Source organism: Camelina sativa, chromosome 9 (genome assembly GCF_000633955.1).
Source record: "Camelina sativa cultivar DH55 chromosome 9, Cs, whole genome shotgun sequence".
NCBI classification, from domain to species: domain Eukaryota; kingdom Viridiplantae; phylum Streptophyta; class Magnoliopsida; order Brassicales; family Brassicaceae; genus Camelina; species Camelina sativa.
Window position 1 is genome coordinate 4,995,661 of NC_025693.1, and position 16,835 is coordinate 5,012,495.

Here is a 16,835-nt window from a genome sequence, read left to right on the forward strand (position 1 = left end):
GATCAAATCGTAAATTTATATTTATTGAATTTGATAAAAATATGCATAACATAATATGATAGAACTTTAATTTTGTTATAGATTTCATCAAAATAATATGAATTAAAAGTTATTTCCTATTTTCATATTGTATATATAGTACTAAAATGAATTTATGGTTTAATTTAAGACAAATATGTGATATGAAACTAACAGTAGTGTTATGTCTATTAAAGAATATTTTAAAGATGGTAAAAATATATCTTTCAAGTAAGTAATTGTAAAATAAGCACCAAAATATAACAATTCTAAAATATTTTAAAGATGACTAAAGTATATTAAGATAAGAGTAATACATCAAAACAAAAATGATAAAATATTTTTTTTTTAAATCATCAACTAGTTTAAGAGTATATAAAGTTGTGAGAGATTCAATAGTGGGGGTTATTGGTTTGAGACTAAAGTATATTTTTTTAATGCACTTTAATATCTCACTAATATAATAATATTCTTTTTAATGCACTTTAATATCAAAACATTTTAAAATTTTCAACCTTAATCGGTGAGAGATTCAATAGTGGGGGTTATTGGTTTGAGATTTAAATAGAGTTTTAAAGACTTTAAATGTTATAAAGAATATGTTGTTATTAGATCAAGATTTTGTTAAACTCTGCTAAACTTTAGTGTTATTAGTTTGTAATTTGTAGAAAGTCATTTAAAATTTTAACAAATTTGGGTTATTGGATTCAGACTTTTATAAAATCATTAAAAGTTTTGTGTTATTCAATTAAAACAAAAGAATCTAAAACTGTTAATGAATTCAATTATTATGTTATTGGTTCATGATTTTATACACTTTTTTTACAAAATAAAATCATGGAAAGTATCACAAAAATATAGAGATTGTTTGGAGTATTTCCCAAGATTTTAGAAAAATAATCAACAAAACAATAGAATACTCTCTAGCAATCTTTCAAAATCTTTTAATTATTCATTTTTGATGATTTTGTTGAAGTCTTCAAAATTCTTTATAAAGTAGAATCCAATAACAAGTCTTCATCAATATTTTGTATTATGGTTTAAAATTTGTGATGTAATTTACTTCAATATTTATTAAAAATTTAATCAAATTAGAATATTTCTGATATCTTTTTAAGTTCAGATGACTTAACTTTGAGTCAATTTATGGTTTAAACTTTTTTTCTTCAACATCATAAACAATTTGAGTCAATTTAAGTTCAGAAAAAAAGTTCTTTTAAAATGTCAACCTTAAGCAACTTCAAAGTCATTAAAGAAGAGAAAGATACTAAGCAAATAACAAATTTCTTCATCTTCAACGCTGTGAAGGACTCGCCGCTGTTGACTGAGAGCCCTTCTTCCTCCAATCATCAGCCCAAGACTTAGCATCATCCACGACTCTCCTTCTCTCAAGAGGGTCACTTTTTCCTGCAAGAACATTCAACATCCTCGTCATCTCATCCGGTGAACTCGATGTCCCCGCGCTCTCCGTATCTCCTCTTTGTCCACGCCTAGTCGTCCTCCTCATCGATTACATTCAACAATGTAATCTAGAGTACTCACTACCTCGGTGATCAATGGTCTAGCCTTTGCGTCTTCAAGTATACACATCATGGCCACGTGAAGAATTCTTTTCAAAGCTTTTTTCGGGAAACCACCTTTTATTGATAACTTTGGATCTACAATCTGCTCAATATGGCCACCCGAGAACAACGTTTGTGCCTGTTAAGACAAAGAAGAAACACGTAATACGCTCATCATCAAAATCACAACATTAATTAAGGTCATAATAAAAACATATTTCATATCATATCATTCATTAGTCCCAAAGAATAGCAAATAACGATATTAGTCTAAAAGAGGCAAAAGTACTGTTAAATGGTGATATTAAAGACTAATCTATCCTTAAGCAAAAATCAGATTGAGAGCGTTACCCAATGCACAAGATAGCGACTTTGAGAATCCACGCAATCGCATGAGGGCATAAGAGCTTTGCGTCCAGAGATAAGCTCCAACAACACAACTCCAAAGCTAAAGATATCAGATTTCTGCGTCAACTTCCCGCTGCTAGCATACTCTGGTGCGCAGTACCCATGAGTTCCCATAACTCTAGTAGAGACATGAGTTTTACCTTCAGTCGGAGCAAACTTAGCAAGTCCAAAATCAGATAGCTTCGGTTTATACTCATGGTCTAACAATATGTTTGAAGTTTTCAAATCTCTGTATATCACAGGAGGAGTTGCTTTGTTGTGAAGATACTCTAACCCTTTAGCGGCTCCTGCAGCTATCTTCATCCTTGTGTTCCAATCTAAAGGCTCTTGATCATCCTTGAGATCTGACAAAAACACACAAAAAAAGAACAGGTTTTAAAGACTTTAATAAATCTCTTCCCTATTGACTTTCTTGTTTGAGGTGTAGTGTTTTGTTTTTCTAACCGTGGATATGATCTTCTACTGATCCAAGAGGCATATATTCATAGACAAGGAGTCTTCGATTGTTCTCAGCGCAATAGCCGAACAAGTGCACGAGGTTATCGTGGTGATAAATCGAGAGCATCATGACTTCCACTAGATACTCTTTGTCTCCTTGACCACCACCATTATTGTCATGCATTTTAACAGCTATTTCCTTGAATTATGACCAAACAACAACACAAAAAGAATAACAAACAGTTTAGATATTTCACTGTTTAATTTACAATGACAAGAGCAACCACACAAAAGTTACCTGTCCAGTGTCTAGCCTTCCTTTATACACAGTTCCGAATCCACCTCTTCCGATCAAAGATTCATCGCTAAAGTTATTTGTCGCGGTGGCGAGTTCTTGGTGTGAGAAAGCCTGACATATGATTTCAACATCTTGCACGGTTTCTGAAGCTCGTTCTGGTTTGGTTATAGAGAAACAAAACAACACAAATGATGAGTGACTCTATTATCTAGATATGATTGCATTAATGAAAGAGAGACATTAATCAACCCAAATAAACAAATCTTTTAACAGTGACTTAGATAATCCGTTACTATAAAACTCGGTAGCATTTACTCAATAAGCTAATCAATCGTATTAATTAAAGATTTGACTAATCTCAAGATTAATTAATAATGAACAGTGATTAGAGGAAGTGAGAGGAACCAGGAGACGGTGTTGATGATGGCGACTTGTCACATTTGGATTTCTTATCAGAATTGTCTTTCAGTTTCGTTTTTCCACCGAGTCCAAAACAAAAGCATGTCCCCATGTTTTCTCGGAATCAGTCTCAAGGAAAACAACCAAAACACGATCGAGAAAGTAAGATACACACCACACACACACACACACACACTCTCTATGGGTTTATTAGGGCTTAGTAACGAACAAACATTGAGAGATTCAGACACAACACAATGACAACAGAGATGAGGAATCATCATACAAATCCCCCAAAACACGACTAACATTTTCGAGTTTTGGGGATGGTTCTCGATGAAATTATGATGATAAGGAATAGAGAGAAGGGATGAGAATTGGATTAGAAACGAGAGGGGTTTATGTAATATTTGGAGATTAGAGATAAGATTGGATTATGAAAAGGGGAAATCAAAGTTTTGATTGAAGGGTTTTTGATAGGGTAAACGTAAGGGAAGCCACGTAATCCACAAAGTAAGCATGGGCTTGCATATATTACATGGTATACGTTGCACCAGATTACTTATCATATTTACTATATGGTATACGTTGCACCAGATTACTTATCATATATGTTCGTCTGAGATATAAAAATTATTTATTGTTTGAGTGTAAATATTCTATCATTTTATGATGTTAAAAAGTTTTATAGAAAGTCTATCCTTTAATCCCCCACACTTGTGATATCTATTGGACTATGAAATTATTAAACTATTTTTTTTTAACAGAAATTTAAATTTCAAGTTTTTGGACGCGCTAAATAAACGGGCAAAATAAATTTATGTATGGTTATTTCAAAAGATATGAACGATTATAATCAAAGTCCAAAGATATAATGAAAATGAAGGTTAAATGGTCATATTTGCCATGTATTTGGAATAAAATCTCAGAACCAGACGTTATAACAATCTAGTGGTATTGTGAACTTTTGAATTTAGAAAAACTAATGAAATCATATATATAAAAGTAGAGTTCCAGTCTCTCCTTATTGGTCCACTTGGCAATGCAATTTTAACAAAAAAAAAATTTATATTAAAACACAAATTTAAAACAATTAATTTTCACATTTAACTCACATAATATAAAACTGAAATCTTTATAGCTTTTCCCTATAAATTATGCATTAACTTTATTTCTCCACTAAGTTGTATTAAAACAAGACAATAAATTATAATTGTAACTCTCATTTTTCTAAATGTAATTTTTCATCATTTCTCTTCCTATAAATACTCATTATCTTATTCTCTTAGTCTATCACTCTTTCATTCTCTCATCTTCTTCCACTACTCTCAAATCTCTTTTTTGTTTTGTTTTGTTTTGTTTTGTTTTGTATTTTTTTGTTATTGTTGTTGTATGGGTTATAAAAAATCAAATCAAATATCATTGTAAAAGCTTAGTTTTAGAGTTTGTATGATATGTATATCTTATATATTTATTTTAATCTTTTAAAATGTTTATCTCCATTTTCTATTTTATATTAACATCTTATAAGTCATTATTTTCATACTTCCTTACAATATTCACCACACAATAAGATCATAAAGTTGAAATGATCCATATGTAATTATCTATTATGTCTCTGGTTATCTCACATATTCATGTATCATTTTTAATAATTTATAAAGATCAATATAATATTTAAAGATCAATATAATTATCCATTTATCCATTTATAAAGACTATTTTGTTTTGTGATTCAATTGTTAAATCTGCAGATATCAATATAATATATATATATATATATATATTTATGATTTGAGGTTTTTGAAAACAAAAAGAACATAATTAAACAATTGGTTTTTTGTGTCTTTAATCAAAATAAAAAATGATCCAAAAAACAAAACATATTCAACTGGAACTTAAATATAAAAATAAAATATAATTTTAAAAATATCATTTCACTAAATTCTCTAAAGATGAAACCATTAGTATGAAATCTAGCACTATAAATTAAATTGATGAGTGAAAACCAAAAAAATATAAGTTATCCTTGGGATTTTAAAAATTATTGAGATTGAAGAATTCATATAATTTTATAAGAAAACTAATTTAGTTTGTCACTTAAAAAGTAATATTTTTTATTTTGAAATATTATGTGTAAGTGTTGAGTTTATATCAACAAACAACCAAATCATGTGAATTTTGATTCAGCCACTTGGTATTCCTTTTATTTTAGGTTATAAAAAATTAAAATATTTATTTATAATTAAAGACATGTAACTCCATTTAACTCAAATGTAACTCCTATCCAATAATTGTACATTAATTCATTCCTCCTACTAACTTATTATCTTTCAAGAGAAATTTATTTTGGTTAAATTTTAATATTTTTTATTTATTTTGGTTGGCTAAACTTATATTCATATTTTGGTTGGCTAAATTAATATATTTCTCATGTAAAATTATTGTTTATAATATATTTCTCATTTCAAAGTTTAAAGCAATATATCATATATATAAAAGTAAGGTTTTGGTCTCTCCTTATTGGTTGTTTTTCATTTAATGTTTTCTAATTTTTTTTCATTTTTTCTTTGCTTTCTAATTGCTTTAAACAATATTTAAGATCCAATAAACACAATACATTTAACTCACACATTAAAATAAAATTATAACTGAAAATAAAATAAATTATGCATTAATCATATTCTACCACTCAATTTTATTCAAACACAATAAATTACTATTGTAACTCCATAGTTCTAAATGTAACTTCCATCATTTCTTATCATATAAATAAGCATTCTCTCAATCTATCATTCTCTCATATTGACATTCTTTTACTATCTCATTTTCACATTCTTTCATTCTCTTCTACAATACCTCAAATCATTTTTCGTTTTTTTTTTATTTCTTATTTTTGTTGTGTGGGTTGTAAAAAACAAATAAAATATCATTGTAAATTTTTAATGCTAAATTTTAATTTTAGAGACTACATGATATATATTTTACATTGTTCTTATTTTAAAAGATTTATCTCCTTTATCTAATTTGGATTATTATCTTATAAGTAATCATTCTCTCTTCCTCTCCCACCAATATCAAATGTTGTTATATCTCATATGTGTTGTAAGAGTTTGATTCTATATTTTAATTTAGAAAGTATTATATATATATATATATTACATTGTTCTATTTTTTAAAGATTCATCTCCATTATCTAATTTGGATTACCATCTTATAGTAAACATTCTCTCCTCCTCTCCTACCAATATCAAATGTTGTTATATCTCATATGTGTTGTAACTTGTAAGAGTTTGATTCTATATTTTAATGTAGAAAATATTATATATATTTAACATTGTTTTCAATTTTTATTTTATTTATATAAAAAATATTTCTTTTATATTTCTTGCCTTTCTAATCTATTCATATTTATTTTTTAAATTTGCATAGTTAAATTTAAATTCACATATGTTGGTTTTAACAAAACAATCAACTTTATTTGAGAATTAGATGTTCCTATTCATTTTTAAACGATCAATGTGTAACATATAAGCATTTTGTCTTGCAATCACAAGTTCCATTTCCATTGCTTAACTCCATGGTTAAACTATAATATATGTTGTCCTATTTGTAGGAATAACAACATACTTATTTAATTTATTTAAAAGAGCAGATGATTAAACGAAATAAACATTTCTCCAAATTTTATAATTCAATCAGTGAGTGTACTTATTACTTTGAAAAACTTTTACATTGAAGTTCATAAAATCATATAAGAAAACTAAAATACTATATCACTTCAAATTTGGAAGGAAACACTTGGTATTCCTTTTAAAAAAAGTCAAGACACATATAAAAATTTATTAATATTTAACTCACTTTAAAGACATTAAAGGTCATTTAACTCAAAAATAACTTCTATCCAATAATTTCATACATTCCTCCCACAAATAAATATATATATATATATATATGTTCAAGATTGTATTTAAATATTACATAATTTTTTAGTTAGCTAAATTTATAGTCACATATATACAATATATATACATAAGAATTTATATTACTTATTAACACCATAATTCGACCCATTATTTGCTTAACTCAATATTGGTTTCAAAGCCAACTAAAGAAAAACAGAAACGATCTTATTGATATTAGACCAAAACATGGGCATACAAACATAATCACTTACACGGAAGATATTTTAAAAAAATAACTTATTATTGCAACATCAACGTATGAAGGGTTTACATAAGCAGTTAATTAGAAAATCTATAATACAATAAATGTATTGGAAACAATATCAGTCAATGATAAGATTGGATCCTCAAAAGCAAGAAACAACATCTTCATAATTCATAAAAAGTAAACGCCACAATTATACACATCTGAACGAAATGGTATAAACATATAGTGTATAAATAAAAGTGACGGCAAAGCCCGTATATGCCTAATTAAAACGAAATAATACAAAAGAGAAAACGAAAAAGACCACAAAAAAAAACAAGAAAGTGCCAGCTACACCACAACCCACGCGTTGCGTGGGGAAGCACCTAGTGTTAAATAAATCCGAAGGAAAGATTAAAATTTCGAACTTCAGGTCAATAAATTCATGTAATTTAACATGAGTTATAAGATTTCACCACAGATTTTTTTGTCTAATACTCAAAACCAATTCAAAGACGCATGCAAGTTTGTTTTGGAGCATTTACTATCAAATATTGATGGTGTGTAGGAATTGGTGAAAACATATATGAGTGCATCTTCTAATCAAATCGAATAGATTGTTTAGAAGTTTATTGTAACTAGTACAGGTTTATCCTGAAAAATGTAAATACACTGGAGAGTAAGGGGGTGCTATTGGAGAGGTAATTTATAAATCCATATGGAATTGTAAATTCTAGAAATCAAAATACATGGATTTTAAAATAACATGTTTTATCCTTGGATTTGAATCCTTCTATTTTACACTTTCAAATCCATTCAAATCCATTTAAAACATAATGTGGATTTTGAAATCTAAAAACAAATCATTGAATGAATAACATGGGATTTTAACAAGTATTTGTAAATCATAGAACCAATAACCCATCATTTTGATAAGTATTTTAAAATCAATGATTGAATAACATATAATTTTTGTCTGGATTTCCAAATCAATTAAAATCATAGAACCAATAACCCCCTCTAAAATCAAGACTAATAATTTTTTTTTTTTTTTGGTAGGCAAGACTTATAAATTTATGCAACATGAGTTATAAGTTCAGAAAATAATTTCTTTCTGTAATTGAATTATATCTTTCCATCTCTACATAATCATTTCTTTTTGTTCATCAACCGAACAGTTGTATTTTTCTTTTTTCTTTTTTTTGACAGTTGTGTGTTGCGGGTTGGATGTCAAATTTTTAGATCATTAAAAAACCATACTGAACCAAAAGGCGCCAGTTTACGTTGACTAGATTTCGATTAGCTAACTTCGGTTTGAATCCGGTTATTTAGAACTGTTCTAATATGGCCGGTTCAATTTAAGAAGAGAAAACAAATTTGCGGAATTAAACCAGTGACTACATTAAACCAAGAGACCAGGAAAAATTTGAAGAAGTCAACTAAATGATTGTTACAGTGCTTAAGTACTCTTTCTTGGTGCTACAATAGGCGTGGAACCGGTCTTCATTAACCGTACCAAACCCAGAAAGCTCAATGCCGAAAGTAGCAAGCCTTCGAGTGTCTCGTGGGATGGGAGATTGCCATAAACCGTCCCACCAACCGGGAGGTGCGAGTGGCGTGAAGGCGCATTGGTTTGGCTGTTTTGGACAGCTCAATGGTCCAGCGTATCGGTTCCAGACATGTCCCCATCCCACCTGGTTTTTCAGACCGTCTGTCAACAGATTGCTCTGGAAGCTGCTCAGGAATGCAAAGCTCGAGTTGCTCGAACCATCCTCTGTAAAGTAACCAGTTAATGACAGTCCAGGAGTATTATAAATGACAAAAGAGAAATGAAAAGAAACGAAAGTGTGAGGAAACTAAAATAAGGTCTTAACTGAGACTATTTGCAGCGGCTAATGCAGCAACCAGCTGAGCATACGTGGTCCCGACTCGCCTGTTAGCACCGGAGATTACTGCCTGTTTTGCACGGCACGCGAGGAAGAAATCTACAAATGCAACCCATCTCGGTGCAGGACCCCAATCCTTTATTCTGAAATCTAACATTGGTAATCCGCGGCCACGTTGGGAGATATCACCTCGGAAAAGCTTATAGTCAAAATGTAGAACCTGCAAACCATTGCAACTAATTTAGCTCGCCGACAATGAAACTGAAGAATTTGTTGCATAGATTACAAGCGAGTGCGAGTGCGAGTTTTATAGATCATTTAATACCTCCGCAATTGTGCTGATATTTGTTTTGATAGTTTTCACTACAGATGGTGTGTCAGACACTATAACCACTCTCGGTTTCGATATGCCAAGTTTGTTAATTGCTTTCCCTAGACAGTTTATCGCTGCACGCAGAGGTCTAACAGATCTGGAGAAAATCATGAAACGGAAGATTAGTGAGCCATCTAGAGAGAAAAAAACAAAAACATACTTGCGTTTTAACATACTTGCTCATCAACATCCGCATGTGCACTGAAATATCAGGATCTCCAGTCTCCTGAAGAACCCAGTCAACTGCTTCTTTCACATCTTTCGTGGGAGATATGAGACTCATCATCAACTCTCCAAACACATTTGCAGGTGGCGCCGAGTTTCCTTGCTCTCCAAATAACTCAAATGCAGCAGCTCTCATCTCGGGATGCACATTTTTGAGGAAAAACTGAGCTGCCACAGCGTCTGTAGTGCCTTGAAACCTGAAAATCAAATGCTGCCGCTCAGTAATAACTTCACAAAACGTATTCAAAGTTGTATCTTTTGCTTTCTAATTTCTTCTCACTGACCATATTATCGGTTCTTCCCATTTCTTCCAATTACTGCATAAGACATTACTCTTGGCCGGCTTCTCGAAATCATCCAACCTCATTACAAGCCGCCTTCTGTATTTCTTCACGCAGCCATTCTGGCGCCACAGATGCTTCACTTCAGTCATGGTAAGTGTATCATTGGAGTAAGCAATGTAATCACCAAAAGGATATTTCCCCCTGAGAAAATAACACACAGAGAAAGAAAAGAAATATAAACAAGACAAAACACACAAACCACAACAAGCAAAGTAAACAGCTCAGGGAACTGAATCAGTTAATATAGTTCCCAACAAAAATAGAGAAAAAGGATTGAGAAAGAACCAATATATGCCTGGTCTGGCCAATGATCAAGGATCTGTTCAACATTATGCTCAATGCTGCTGAAGTTAAGATCTTGTACATTTCGTTTCCAAATCCAGCTTCTGCTGTCTTCCCCAGAACATAACCATGTCGACAAAATTGTTCTGGAGGCAGCTCACGAATCGCTGAAGCTCCTGGAAACCACAAGAATCATCTACATCATCATTATATTTAAATTCACATCGAACAATAGCTTTCTCCAGACACAGTAATCTAGACTAAGCAGATTCAAATTTCATACTATCAGTAAACATGAAATTAGCCAAACACTAATCATCTTACTTCAGATGAACACTACGAAAGAATCGAGTCTCACCATTGATGTGGAAATGGCGACGGATGACATCACGAACTCTGAGACTTTGATCCACGAAACCACCATCAAACTCACGTCCCATCTCTTCTACCGTTGCGCAGAGCCTACCTCCATCGACCTTAGAATCTCCAATCGACGACGAATTGCTCCACCTCGAAGCCTCCTCGGATTCCAAACCGGCGTCGTCGTCGTCGTCATCGATGAAAGACGAATTAGGATCCACGGAGCGGAGCGTGAGCAACAACAAACCAAAACCGATAAAGAAAACCACAGATGATAAAAGAATCGTCGTCTTCCCGAACAATCGCTTCCGTCTGGTTCCACCGCGTTTCATCTCTTCCTCATCGTTTCTTCTCTCCGTCGTGGGAACTCAGATCAGTGCTCGGTTTCGTTATCAGAGAGATTCAGAGCTTTGGATGCGATTGGCACGGCGTCGTTTCGGCAACGTTCGTGTCGGTGGCCGTTATACTACTTCCAACGGCATCGTTTTAAAAATAAAAGGGCCTAATTTTAGCTATTAAAGGCCCATCAACTTATAGCGTCGCTTTCACATATTATATAGGCTTGATCTTAATAATGAGACCTAAATTATCTAGGCTCGGTGGTGTTGTTCTTGTTTGGTGCACAAAGTGGTGGTTACTCGTAACTTTAATAAATCTATATAATATGCTTGAGCTTCACTCATTTGTAGATTAATAGTAAATAATTTGAATAATAAGAGCTGATGAAAATATGATAAAGTAGTATATTATTATTCATCTTCACTAAAACTAAATTTTTTTGAATAATTTTTTTAACATTAAAATTTAAAACTTACCAAAATAATAACATAATTTTTTTTTAATGAAACTATAAAAATTCATATTTAAACAGATGTAATCTCATGAAAAATATGTGTTTATGATATGAGGGAATACCTTACAATTCCTTTTCTTTTGCTCAGTAAAACTCTAGCTTTAGTTTTCTTCTACAATGGTGTTTTTACCTAATTTTCAAGTAATTTATTCTTCTCCAAATAATTTTAATATTTTTTCCATATAATCAAACCCTAGCCGTCGACCTTTTGTTTTAAGTTGCATTGTCAAGTGGTTTAATAAGAATATAATAAAATATAATTTTATTTTCAGAAAATTTCATAATAATAATGAATAATTTATCAAGATTCCTCTTTCCGACGGATGAGGGATTTGATATTTTTACGGCATGAAACAGAGCAGCAGAGACGTCTATATGGATATGTTTACGGCTGCCATTGCACTGCTCTTCTATTTCTCTGTCATACTGACGAAGTGGTCAAAGTATTCCGCTAAAATGTTCATATCTGGTTTTTTTTTAAACCTCAATTTTATTGGATCTTAAACATGAATCCCAGGATGGAGAACAAGATTCATCAACGAAGTTTCTGGTATATCTGGACTTGCTACAATATGTGTGATAGTTCTGATTAGGTTCGATTGGCGAAAAGAAGAGAATTTGTCTTGTCGCGTCTCTCTCTTATTTGAGTTGTAAAATATTTTGTTATCTATATAATATATGATTTCAAGTTTGGTCGTTCTCCCTACTACTACCTTTTTTTGCTGTAAGATATTTTTATTTTATTATAAAATATCGTTTTATACTTTCATACGTTATATACATACATATATACTTATTAGAGACAAAATCAATACGTATAAAACTATATTGATGAAGAGTATAATTAAGTTTATGATACTTTTTACTTATATGTGGAATAAAACAAAACGACATTTAATGAAACGAATGCAAGAATAAGAGACCACAATACGTAACCTACTAGTTTGTTCGTTCTAGTGAGCTATTACTACACAAAGTTAGATTAACATGAGAAAAATGAAACGAGAATAATAGAGATTTGATATTTCACATTGATATACAAGACAAATAGCTATAACTATATATATCATATTCATTGTTTTTCTTAGATAGGTTAGGACATAGACTGATAGAAGTTTAGTGACGTATGTATTGTATTGAAGAATACTTATCAGTATATGAGAATATAAAATAATTAAGTTGACATTATTTGTATTTTAAAAGTGGAAAATGAATTAATCGCGCTTTGAATAAGAAGTATATACTCTCTCCTACTTAATTTTCCCTCCATAGTAAGAGTCCCCACTTCTTTCCTTTATATACACTAATACACATCACATTACACGTGAACTTCTCAACTCAACACAACCAAATCTTTCTCTTCATCTCTCTCTCTGCCTCTCTAGATGATGCCTCCTAAGGAGAGCAAGAATCTAGCTTTCCGAAAACACCGGGTGCAAACCGACACGAAACTAGTCCGGTTCAAGAAAACCGGTTTAGCTCTCCAAGTCATGTTATCCCATGCCTTGACGACGACGACTACGACGGTCCGAGTAACCAATCAAGACAATCTTCAGTTCTACGTCAATCTTTACGTCCTATATATAACCCTCAAGGTCGTTAAGTTAATAATTCATACATAGATCTTAAGTCATGACTCATGTGTTGTCTTTTTTTCCTCACTTTTTTCTTTGATTTGTGTTTATATAATGCAGTTTGAAGAGTTGACGTACAGTATTAAATCACAAACCGAGAAAGGAAGCTATTGGTTCGGTTCACAAGAACCAAAACCGAACCGATTAATCCTTAACGGTGTAAGCGGTATAGTCAAACCAGGGGAGTTACTAGCAATGCTTGGTCCATCCGGGAGTGGCAAAACTACGCTAGTAACGGCGTTAGCCGGACGTTTACAAGGGAAGCTATCCGGAACCGTTAGCTATAACGGAAACCCGTTTACAAGTTCCGTTAAACGGAAGACAGGGTTCGTTACACAAGACGACGTTCTCTACCCACACCTAACGGTCATGGAGACGCTAACGTACACGGCTTTGCTTTGTTTACCAAAAGAATTGACTCGGAAAGAGAAACTAGAGCAGGCTGAGAAGGTGGTTTCGGATCTTGGGTTGACCCGGTGTTGTCAGTTGTCACAGCGTAGTAGGAGGCGGGTTGATCGGAGGATTTCGGGTGGGGAGAGAAAGAGGGTAAGTATCGGCCAAGAAATGCTTGTGAACCCGAGTTTGTTGCTTCTTGATGAGCCAACGTCGGGTCTTGATTCGACCACTGCGGCACGTATAGTGGCCACCTTGAGATCGCTGGCTCGTGGCGGTCGGACTGTGGTAACGACCATTCATCAGCCTTCGAGTCGGCTTCGTCGAATGTTCGATAAAGTGTTGGTTTTATCGGAAGGATGTCCGATTTATAGTGGAGATTCGGGTCGGGTCATGGAGTGTTTTGGTTCGATCGGTTATCAACCTGGTTCGAGTTTCGTTAATCCGGCTGATTTTGTGCTTGATATCTTGCTAACGGTAGGTACTAAATTATTTTCTTGTTTCTAATTATCGTCTATAACTCATACACGCATATATACTACTTGATTTGAATGTGAATTATATAACACGGCTGACGGCTGCACCACTAATACGAACCGTTACATGTTACAATCAATTGGTAGGTACAAAATCTATTCGAAATTGATCATTCATTGTTTTAGTTTGAAAATGGAAAGAAAATTTAAACAGCTAAGTTCGGGTGTAAAGTTAGACACTTTTTTTTTATTTGCTCATGCATCATGAGATATGTGACAACAACGATTCTATCCTATTCTTTGGATATTTATTATACAAAAGGTTTGTGCTTTCTTAATTTAAATCAATTTTGAAAGAGAAAGAAAAGGTTTGTTAATAGTGGGATAAATCATGTGGTTTAGACTATATAGTATACAATTCTTGTTATTTATCAATGATTGGAATATATACCTTTTTTTTTGCAGGAATTACTTCGGATACAAAACAATATTGTGATCAAGTCGACAAAAATGGAAGATTAGATCGGCTCGAAGAACAAAACTCGGTGAAACAGTCGTTACAAAAAGAACTTATATCCACCTTTGAAAGAAGAGGTTCAAGAACATTTCCACAAGATCAAACGACCACTAGATCGGGAACTTATATCCACCTTTGAAAGAATAGGTTTCAAGAACATTTCTACAAGATCAAACGATCACTAGATCGGGAACAAAGTCATTAACAAGTAAGTCTGGTCAAGTCATTATATAACATCTTATAATGACACTTTTTTTTCTTTTCTTATAATGACACTTGATTTATATTTTTGTTAAATTCAAATAAAATAAGACATCGTTTTTGGATTTTTGAACATCGATGGCCGACGAGTTGGTGGATGCAAGTCTCAGTTCTACTGAAACGAGGTTTGAAGGAGAGAAGTCACGAATCATTTTCAGGACTTAGAATATTTATGGTCATGTCAGTTTCTTTGCTTTCTGATCTCTTATGGTGGCATTCTCGCGTTTCCCATATACAAGATCAGGTAAGAAAAGAAAAAAATGTAAACCATGGCATTAGAATTTCGATTTCTTAAACATAAATATTTAAAATAGTTGGCATCAAACAAAAAAATACTTTTTCCTTTTGGCAGCAAATACAATATATATTACGAAATTTCCTTAAAAATTGAAACTTTGAAAGTATATATGTAGAAACATGATCACATAATATTGATTGTTGGCTACAGATCGACAATATAAAATAATACTATTACATTTCTTTAGAATAAAGTACATCCAACAAAAAAAACACCAATTCATATATAATTTAACGTATAATAAAACGTCATATATTATCCCATTAATATTCTTTTTCACTATAACAGATGGGTTTATTGTTTTTTTTTCTTGATCTTCTGGGGATTTTTCCCTCTCTTCAATACCATTTTCACATTCCCTCGAGAACGACCAATGCTTATAAAAGAGCGATCCTCTGGAATTTAGAGACTCTCCTCTTACCATATATGTAGCAAGACCAGTTGGCGATTTACCAATGGAATTAATTCTTCCAACGATCTTTGTCACAATCACATATTGGATGGGAGGTCTTAAGCCATCTTTAACCACATTCCTCATGACTTTTATGATCATTCCCTACAATGTTCTAGTGGCTCAAGGCGTAGGGTTAGTTTTCTTATGGACGCAAAGAAAGCCGTGACATTGTCTTCGGTGTTAATGCTAGTTTTCTTATTAGCCGGAGAATACTATATTCAACATATACCAGGTTTCATCGCGTGGTTGAAGTATGTTTTGTTTAGCCACTATTGCTACAAGCTTCTTGTTGGGGTTCAATACACATGGGATGAGGTTTATGAATGGATCGGGGTTGAATAGTAGTCTTATGAATTATGAAGGGATTAAGAATTTGAGAATTGGGAATATGATGTGGGATGTTTTGGCCCTTGCCATTATGTATTGTTGCTTCTTTATAGGGTTCTTGCTTACTTAGCTCTGAGGAACTTGTGACACCTTTTAATATGTGTGTTTATTTTAAGAGAAAATGTGACCGTCTCTCTAATATATAAATTAAGAGAACCACAAAACAAAGAACCAATGTAAAGTAGACTTAGTTAGACCTCGATACTATTGGTTTTGCCAATCATTTTAATCTGGTTAATCTATATATATAAAGTTAACTTTTCCTCTCTTATGGTGCATCCACGTCAGCATTATTTCTTTAATATTTTGGATTTTTCGGATTGTACTTAGCCCAATATTTTTGCAGAGTTAATTCAGGCCCAGCACGATTTTTTATTAACCCGTTGGGGCTGTCTTCTCTAGGCCCAGTACTATGGATTTAACCTATTTGCCTTTCCTCCGCCCTGTGTCGAGGATGCTCCATCTCCACCGTCCTCCATCTCCACCGGTTGCTCTTCTCCTTGACTCACGATCCATGCTGTTTCAACATTTGATGCCGTTTCAAGTCTTTCAGTCCTCTACTTATCCTTCCATGTCTTCCATCACAATTGCTACGGTTTCGTTCGTAACTGTTAATTATGTTCTTCTATCTTCTCTAATTTAATGGACAGTCCACTACTTCTTCCTTCAATTGTCGTAAGTCCTTCTGTTATATAAACCAATCTCTTGCTATTGTGATTTAAGGTCGACTTTATATAAACCAATTGGCTTTAAGGTCTGCTGGTATGTGTTGGCTTTTGCCCTGTTGTGGAGAGATTCTGAAAAATATGTCTTCACC

The 16,835-nt window shown here is 32.6% G+C and overlaps 1 protein-coding gene and 2 pseudogenes across 1 annotated transcript; 1 reads left to right on the forward strand and 2 right to left on the reverse strand.

The window, feature by feature from the left end:
- LOC104715020 lies at positions 1,313 to 3,235 on the reverse strand (annotated as a pseudogene).
- On the reverse strand, positions 8,633 to 11,187 carry LOC104710511. Its single transcript, XM_010427129.2, has 7 exons — positions 10,744 to 11,187; positions 10,399 to 10,561; positions 10,044 to 10,244; positions 9,711 to 9,956; positions 9,487 to 9,631; positions 9,150 to 9,381; positions 8,633 to 9,049 (listed from the first exon to the last, which is right to left on the reverse strand). The coding sequence occupies exons 1-7, from the start codon at positions 11,075 to 11,077 to the stop codon at positions 8,715 to 8,717; spliced, it is 1,656 nt and encodes a 551-aa protein (XP_010425431.1). The 5' UTR covers positions 11,078 to 11,187; the 3' UTR covers positions 8,633 to 8,714.
- Positions 12,947 to 16,296, forward strand: LOC104715021 (annotated as a pseudogene).

What these genes read in the sequence shown, in the direction of transcription:
- LOC104710511 (XM_010427129.2), bottom strand. Translation starts at nt 11,077, where the DNA reads ATGAAACGCGGTGGAACCAGACGGAAGCGATTGTTCGGGAAGACGACG. An exon ending in TTGATCATTGGCCAGACCAG is followed by an intron (nt 10,245 to 10,398) that starts GCATATATTGGT and finishes TTATTTTCTCAG; the next exon opens with GGGGAAATATCCTTTTGGTG. An exon ending in TGGGAAGAACCGATAATATG is followed by an intron (nt 9,957 to 10,043) that starts GTCAGTGAGAAG and finishes TTTGATTTTCAG; the next exon opens with GTTTCAAGGCACTACAGACG.